This window comes from Triticum aestivum, chromosome 4A (genome assembly GCF_018294505.1).
Source record: "Triticum aestivum cultivar Chinese Spring chromosome 4A, IWGSC CS RefSeq v2.1, whole genome shotgun sequence".
NCBI classification, from domain to species: Eukaryota; Viridiplantae; Streptophyta; class Magnoliopsida; order Poales; family Poaceae; genus Triticum; species Triticum aestivum.
Genome location: NC_057803.1, coordinates 612,674,984 through 612,683,530, shown reverse-complemented (window position 1 = coordinate 612,683,530; position 8,547 = coordinate 612,674,984). Strand labels below are relative to the sequence as shown.

Sequence of the window (8,547 nt, the reverse complement as noted above, 5' to 3'; positions counted from 1 at the left end):
TTCCCGGCAACGGCGCCAGAAATTCCTTTGATGTGGCTTGAGACTTCGTCGGTATTTCCCCAAAGAGGAAGAGATGATGCAGCACAGCGACAGTAAGTGTTTCCCTTTGTTATGAAGCCAAGGTATCAATCTGTAGAGGAAGATCATGCACCCACGTAAACGACACTTGCACACAAATAACAAATACTTGCAACTCGACGCAAAAGAGAGGTTGTCAAGCTCTCCACTGTAATAAGATAGATTAGGTAATGATAGTTTTGGCAAATTGATCTCGCAGGAACACAAAATAAAATAAGTAAACAAAAAGTGCAGCAAGGTATTTTTGGTTTTTTTGGATTAATAGATCTGACAACAAATAGGTAAAATAGTTGATTGAAAAGCAATATGTTCGAAAAGTAGACCCGGGGTTCGTAGGTTTCACTAGTGGCTTTTCTCATGAGTATAGCGCATGGTGGGTGAACAAATTAGTGTTGGGCAATTGATAAAAGACCAAATAATCATGATGATATCCAGGTAATGATCATTATATAGGCATCACGTCCGGGATGATTGGACCTAACCGATTCTGCATCTACTTCTATTAATCCACACATCGACCGCTATCCAGCATGCATCTAGTATATTAAGTTCATGGAGAAACGGAGTAATGCAATATGAACGGTGACATGATGTAGACAAGATCTATTCATGTAGGAATAGACCCCATGTTGTTATCCTTAATGGCAACAATACATGTGTGTCTTGTTGCCCCTTCTGTCACTGGGAAAGAACACCACAAGATCGAACCCATCACAAAGCACCTCTCCCATGGAAAGAAAAATCGATCTAGTTGCCCTAACTAAACCAAAGATTCAAAAAGGAAATACGAGGCTATAAGTAATCATGCAAATAATAGATCAAAGAAGACTCAAATCATATTCATGGATAGAAACTGATCATGAACTCAAAATTCATCGGATCCCAAGAAACACACCGCAAAAGTCATTACATCAAATAGATCTCCAAGAGAACATTGTATTGAGAATCATAGAGAGAGAAGGAGCCATCTAGCTACTACCTATGGACCCGTAGGTCTATGGTGGACTACTCACACATCATCGGAGAGGCACCTATGAGGAAGATGAACCCCTTCGTGATGGTGTTAGATTGGATCTCGAGGTTCTGGAAATTGCAGCGCCTAGAATTGTGTTTTGTCGACTCCCCTAGGGTTTAATGAATAATTGGGGATTTATAGGCTCGATAGTCGGTTACGGGGAGTCCCGAGGTGCCCACCATCTACCAGGCCGCGCCATGGGCCTCTGGCGTGCTCTGGTGGAGGGTGGCCACCCTGGGCCCCCTCTTCTGGTGATCTTTGGCCCATCTTGTTCCTTCTGGTCCATAAAAATTCTCCAAAAATCCCCGCAGCATTTAGGCTCCGTTTGGTACTGATTTTCTGTGAAGTAAAAAACAAGCAAAAACAACAATTGGCACTTTGGCACTATGTCAATAGGTTAGACCCAAAAAATGATATAAAATTGCTATAAAATGATTGTGAAACATCCAAGATTGATAATATAACAGCATGGAACAAGCAAAAATTATAGATACGTTGGAGACGTATCACCAGTCCACATTGTTTCTACCATCATCTTTCAATTCTATTTTCTCTAGGGATGTATACAAAACATAGGGGAGCTACAATGCAAGCTATTGATCTACAACATAATTTTGTAAAGACAACTTAGACTATGTTCATGATAATGAGTTCAGTTAATCATATTACTAAAGAACTCCCACTCAAATCAACATCCCTCAGGTTTTCTAAGTGTGACATTATCCAAATCCACCAACCCAAGTCTGATCATCACGTGAGATGAGGTGGTTTCAATGGTGAACATCTCCATGTTGATCATATCTACTATATGACTCATGTTTGACCTTTTGGTCTCCTATGTTCCGTGGCCATGTTTGTACATGCTAGGCTCGTCAAGTTTCACCCAAGTGTTCTGCATGTGCAAAACTGGCTTACACCTGTTGTATGCGAACGTAGAGTCTATCACTCCCGATCATCGCGTGGTGCTTTGAATCGACGAACTTCCGCAACGGTGCATATTTGGGGAGAACACAATTTTATCTTGAAATTTTAGTGAGGGATCACCTTATAATGCTACCGTCTTCCTAAGCAAAATAAGATGTATAAAAGGATTAACATCACATGCAAATCATATGTGACCTGATATGGCCATGAACTTGCGCTTTTGATCTCCATCTTCAAAGCACCGGCATGATCTCCATCGTCAACGACATGACACCATGATCTCCATCATCGTGTTTCCATCGGGGTTGTCATGCCAACCATGCTTCTACTACTATTGCTACCCTTTAGCGATAAAGGAAGGCATTACATAATGCTTAATGATTGACACGCAGGTCACACAATAATGAAAAGACAACCCTATGGCTCCTGCCGGTTGCCGTACTCATCGACATGCAAGTCGATGTAAACTATTACAAAACATGATCATCTCATACATCAAATATATTTCATCATGTCTTTGGCCATATCACATCACAACATGCCCTGCAAAAACAAGTTAGACGACCTCTACTTTGTTGTTGCAAGTTTTATGTGGTTGTTATGGGCAACTAGTAAGAATCGTTCTTACCTACACAACGCCACAAGGGTGATAATAAAGTTGCCTTTTAACCTTCTACAAGGACCGCCTCTGTCGGATCCGATTCAACTAGAGTGGGAGAGACAGACACCAACCATCCATCTTTATGCAACAAGTGCATGTCAGTCGATGGAACCGGTCTCTCGTACGTGGACGAGTGAAGTTGGTCCGGGCCGCTTTATCCCACAATACCACCGATTCAAGATAAGACTAAGGAGGTAAGCAATCTGAACATCAACACCCAAAAACTTGGTTTGCTTTGCTGCCACCATTTTTTAAAATATGTGAACATCTTTTAAAATGTCATGGACAGTTTTCGAAAACGCAGGAATAAAATTGAACACTCGTTAAATATTTTTAAAATACGCAGTGAACAATTTTTAAAAATTAAACAATGTAATTTTCTAACTATACATATCCATTTTTACTTTCTGTATTGAATATAACTGTCAAAAACAAAATTCTCCCACTGGAAAAAATAAAGGAAAAAAAATTTAATAGTCTGGTACTGTGAATTATGCCTTGAGTCAAGCGGTTTGTCCATCTCACACGAAACAAGATGCAATGAAATCACAAATGAAGGAGTACCCTTTGCAAATGTCACAAGTGGTGCACTACATCTGCGCCACTTATTGCAACCTGGGAGTCTTGGTGGGATTTCTAACAAGGCACCGATGGGATGGAGGGTTTTGTGTGTGTCTTTTTTTTATCTACATCGTGAAAATGAAATATCTCTTCAAGGCACCTACCAATCTTTCCTAAATACAAAATTCCAAAAAAGGTTAATTTTATTCTTGTCTCATTCCTTTTGGTTTCTTCTTGATATTCAAAAAATAATATAAATATTTACTGATTCATTTTTATTATGTCATGGTTACTATACTTTAGGTTTTTGAAAATCGCAATAATATCTCTTCTTCGCTTTGCTTTCTTATTCCTTATTATGCGTTATGAAAAACACAAAAAAATAATTTCTCTAGTTCTTTGTATCGTTTGCTTTTTCTATTTGATTACTTTTGATTCTTATCTTTGCTTCTTTTTGGGTCTTGTGCCATCTATTACTTCTTGTCTTGCTTGAGAAAAAAGATTTCTCGGTTCTATGTTCATTTCATTTGTATCATGTACTTTGAATAATAAAAAAGGCAAAAATATTTTCCATATCTTATCATTTCTAAGTATAGGACAAATGAAGAAAACCCAAGAAGATTTACTTGTCTTCTTTGTACAATTATTTTGCATTCCGGATAAGAGGTTCTAGTACATGGTCATGGACACACTTGCATATTTTCTTTTGGAAATTATTCATTTGGATCAAGCGAGTAGTAAAGATGAAATTTGGTGACTGGCCGTGAAGGGAAGAGTGATATGACCATCTTACTTCACTCATACGAATGGGTTGCGAATATGCTTTTTTTATATATATCATGCATTTGTATGGGTGCACATTTTGAGGGATTGACATTCTATGCTTTCTCATACTAAAATATTTACCGGCTAGAGAATCATGACGTAGTAAATAAAGGCAGTGAGTGGATTGAGTTGAACAATAACGAGTGAGAATAGCTTATGATTTTCTCTTGAGTCTTGGTGATTGACTTGACAAATGTTCATTAAAATTTCAGTATTGAACATATTTTTCTTAAGGGGCTCCTCGTCCGACATTGAAGCGATTTGATATCTGATCACATGGCTAATACTGCACACATGTGATAGCCATGGCATGAGGATGAAATAATACAAATGTTTAGGAAACAGATAAAAAGATTAAAAGTAAAAGGTATCTTAATGACACAAATTTCTATGGAGGTGGAAATTTGAATTCAGTAATTAGAAAATCCATGGTTTTTAATGAAAGTTGATTAAAAAATGGACCTTAAAAACATGTTGGGCACTTCTTATTTTCCTTTTTTCCAAACTAACTTGATATTTTATATTTTAAAATCACCTAGTTGATTATGTATTTTGTTATCAAATTGTTTTTAGTCTTCCCTAATTTTCAAATGTATTTCTTAAAGAAAATGATTTCTCTAAAACCATTTAAAATAGGTTCCTAGTAAGAAGACTCTGACTAGGATTTAGGAAACTACCCCTAGGAGAGTAAGAAGAAGGTGATGATTCACATACGAGACACTTCAAACCATAATTTGGGAAACAAAAAAATGTATGAAAAGGAAAATTTGAAAGACAATTATCAAACTATCCCATATTTTTAATTGAATGACAAAATGGAAAAATAAAAATGCTAGGAACCCAAAAATATTATCGGGAACGAGGGTACTTCTGATTTTAGTTTTTCCCAACTGTGTGCATTTTTTTAAATTTGTCTTGATTAACAAAAATATTTATTGTTTTAAAAGATAGCTTGATTTATACGAAATACTTGAAAATATACTCTTGCTACAATGATTTTGCCCATGAATTGACAACCTAAGCAAGTCTCGCTCTTAATATTAGTCTATAAAAGGGCAAGACAGCCTATTTTTCTAAAAGACCACAATAACCCTAAACATAAGAGAAGCAAGGCCACCATAGCCTTTATTTGTTGGATGAGAAATTGTGTTGGTGGGGTTGATGGCTTCATCTTCCACTATTTTTTTTTATTTGGCTGTTATTCGACTTACATTTAACATTCACTTCTTTTTACAACGTGACATTGTGGTAAGCACTAAAAACTATTCAAAAAAATATTCACTTATTTTTCTTAGTATTATGGTGTTTCGACTTGTATGACACAAAGTTTGGGAGATGTTTGGATAAAGAGCTGATTTTCTCTCTTATAATAAAGAGTATTATTTTAAATGATTCTGCTTGTTTTTCATCTCTAATGAACTGATTCTGAGCTAGTCCGCTTAGAGGCAGAAATACATCAGCAGCCTGATCTCCAGTTCTCCTTTCAAAGTAGGAACACACGACGGTGACGACGAGCATAATTCCAGTTCCGGAACCAGGCACACATATGAAACCTGCCATGAGAGTCAGCGCACCGACGCAAAGCCCGACGAGAAGTGCTATCATGGCAACATGACGCTTCCATCGGGTCATGGGAATGGAGCCGGGCTGAGCAGGCGTCACAGGTATTTGCCTCTGCATGCACGTAGCCAAACAAGCAGTTAGTTAGGTTCTTGACAATCAGAAGTTGAAAGGTATACACATCAAGATGGCAACGGGGACGAAACCCATCGGGTTTTGCCTTCCCAAACCCATCCCCACGAGAAAATCGTAAACCCATCCCCGTCCCCATCACCATGCGCGGGGCTAGTTTTCTGCCCGTCCCCTAAACCCATCGGGTTTCGGGGAACCCACGGGGAACCCACGAGAAAATCAAAATATTCAAACAAACATAGTGGCGACAAAGAATAACATTTCAGCAGCAAAACAAGCACATCTCAGCATCATAACTTGAGCAAATTTCAACAAAAAATAATAGTAGATGGTTCAACAGCTATATAGAATGTATTTCAACGGCATGATACCACATTTCAGCAACAAAGATGAGCAAATTTCAGCCATACATGGTTCAACAAGATATGCAATTACATATGAGAATCAAATAAGTAGTAATGAACATCTTATGAAACATTGCAGCAAGATAATGATAAACTTTATGATGATATGTAAAGAAAATGCTTGGTAAAAAATGTATTTTGCCGGGTTTACCTGGCTTCGGGTTCGGGGACTATTGAAACGGGTGCAAACTCACGAAACGTGTCGGGTTGTATAATGTGCCCAATAACAGCCCCGCGGGGATGAAAAGACTTCCATCCCCGTCCCCTAATAGGGTAAAAACCCGTGGGGACGCGGGTTTCGGGGCCCCATTGCCATCTTGATATACACATATATGCAGGAAGAGAAGTGTAAATTAAAGAAAAAAACGTACCCCGAGCAACCTGGCCACATATTTTCTCGAATATACACGAACACCAAACCATGTTGCCGAGATAAGAGCGCATGCCATCAGCAGCAAGACGGCATAGAGTGTCACATGGACAGGGTCTCTTGCTAAGTCAGCCCAGCTGCAGCGTGCGTGCATGAATCAATAAACTTCTTTAACAAGCTATAAATAAACATAGTACCACGCCAAGATTTCGTAGAAGATGCAAGTAAAGAATAATGATTCGTATTTATTTTGTTGATGCATATGTACTCACGCTGGTGGATTGGTTACGTAGTGTGCGACCCCGCCGATGGGAATAAGTTGTCCAGGGTACCGACTATCCCGCTTCCAACTGCCGAGGAGCTTGACCACTCCATTATTATTTTCGCCGTATTGCAAGTATAACAGCTGCAAAGGTATAGCTAGCTAGTAATTATACACTCCGGAGAAATAATATAAGAATGGATGGAGTTTATTTTTAGTTAGAACTACCTACCTGTGAGATGAAATACATGCTTGAAGCAATGGCACCCTGAAACACGATGGGCATGTAGGAGAGGTAGGATAGGTTCACGCTGCAGTTGGCTTGCAACGCAGGGTCAACACCATGTGTCCTCACTGCCAATGGGAGATGCAAGCCTTGTAGTCTCACCGTGAGCGCCAGGAATGCACACGTGCCAGCAGGAATGACGATCTTGTCTCCTCCATATGTCTCCAGGAAACACGCGCTACAAATATAATAAACGCACAACTTAGCTAGCTGGCTCAATACTTATTTATGAATATTAGTATGCGCGCGGATAAAAAGAATTTTTATGCATGGTTATTCTTAATTACCAGATGTTGGTGGCAGTGAAGAGAGCAATGCCACTAGATACCAGTCCGTGCCCCTTTTTAAGGGCCTCATCAAGGTAAATGACAATGGCACCTCCAGCAGAAAGCTGGAGCGCGATCAGAGTCGCATTCACCGGACCGAGTTGCCCCGCGGAAAACACATTGCAAACTGCAGACACCATGGCTAACAGTATGCCCAGTAACTTCTGGGACCTATCCCTGCATATGTTAAAAACTTGAAATTAATTACACATGAGAGTCAACCAGTCGGGAGTAAACGACCAGTCCCAATACATACTTTTACTACTCATCACCCGTACGTACAAAAGGATAAGTACAATGGTCAAGGTGTACTTTGAAAGTTGAAACCCTAAAAGAAGAAGTGAAAAATAAGGGACGACTTACATGAACTGCATGCGTTCTTCCATGGGAATCTTGTCCCTGACAATCTTCAGTCCGAACAAGGGGTGGATGACCAGCTCGGATACCAGCAAGTGGTATACCCCTTGAGCCATGACAGTGCCGCCGTTGGAGGCGCTAGCCGCGTGGATCCAGTAAAAGGGGTCCGGAGACGCGGTGGTCGAGAGCCCATACAGCGGCAACCGGCTGCCGGCCAAGAAGACGAGGACCGACGTGATCGTGTTCAGCGCCTTGTTCCGGAAGGGAACAGGGGTAGCTCGGCGGTCGGCAACCTCCGGCAAGAGTCCCACCAGTTGCCGCAAGGTATTAAGACCTGCCATTGATTTTGACTGATTTATTTCAGCACAACGTTAATTAGAATAGATCGATTCTTTGGCAGGGGAGTAGGGGCGTATATATCGATCGGGCAAACGGCGGAATTGAAACCGAGTCCGCCTGGAAATACACACGGGGCGTCGATGTGGTTGGACCGGGGATTAGGCTGTTAACACGTGCAAACCTCGACTGGTAAACAAGCAAAGAATTCTTTTTTCCTGTCGAAGGAAGAGGCGATCTTGATAGCCCCCGTCGCCAGGGAGTTTCTTCGACGGCTCCCCTCCTCCAACGACCTCGGTCGTCGGTGATGAGGTGGGTCGACAGATCCCCCGCGTGTGTATAGTTTTAGGTCAAATTAGTTTAGTCGGTCGTCGGTGATGAAGGGGGTCATCGGCTCCATGTGCCGGTCGTCGGATTCCCTCATCTGTTCGAGCAAGGATGGTGGTGGTG

At 40.6% G+C, this 8,547-nt stretch overlaps 1 protein-coding gene across 1 annotated transcript; it reads right to left on the bottom strand.

Moving 5' to 3' along the window:
• Nucleotides 1–5,216: 5,216 nt before the first annotated feature.
• LOC123082599 (protein transport protein Sec61 subunit alpha) lies at nucleotides 5,217–8,135 on the bottom strand. Its single transcript, XM_044504899.1, has 6 exons — nucleotides 7,768–8,135; nucleotides 7,366–7,581; nucleotides 7,025–7,256; nucleotides 6,803–6,936; nucleotides 6,532–6,667; nucleotides 5,217–5,738 (listed from the first exon to the last, which is right to left on the bottom strand). Exons 1-6 carry the CDS (start codon nucleotides 8,100–8,102, stop codon nucleotides 5,343–5,345), a joined length of 1,449 nt encoding a protein of 482 aa, XP_044360834.1. The 5' UTR covers nucleotides 8,103–8,135; the 3' UTR covers nucleotides 5,217–5,342.
• Between the last annotated feature and the right edge of the window lie 412 nt (nucleotides 8,136–8,547).

Excerpts from the sequence above, each read along its gene's own strand:
- LOC123082599 (XM_044504899.1), bottom strand. The coding sequence starts at position 8,102 with ATGGCAGGTCTTAATACCTTGCGGCAACTGGTGGGACTCTTGCCGGAG. Across the intron at positions 7,257-7,365 it reads TTCACTGCCACCAACATCTG|CGCGTGTTTCCTGGAGACAT; the intron begins GTAATTAAGAAT and ends TTATATTTGTAG. Across the intron at positions 5,739-6,531 it reads ATGTGGCCAGGTTGCTCGGG|AGGCAAATACCTGTGACGCC; the intron begins GTACGTTTTTTT and ends ACGTGCATGCAG.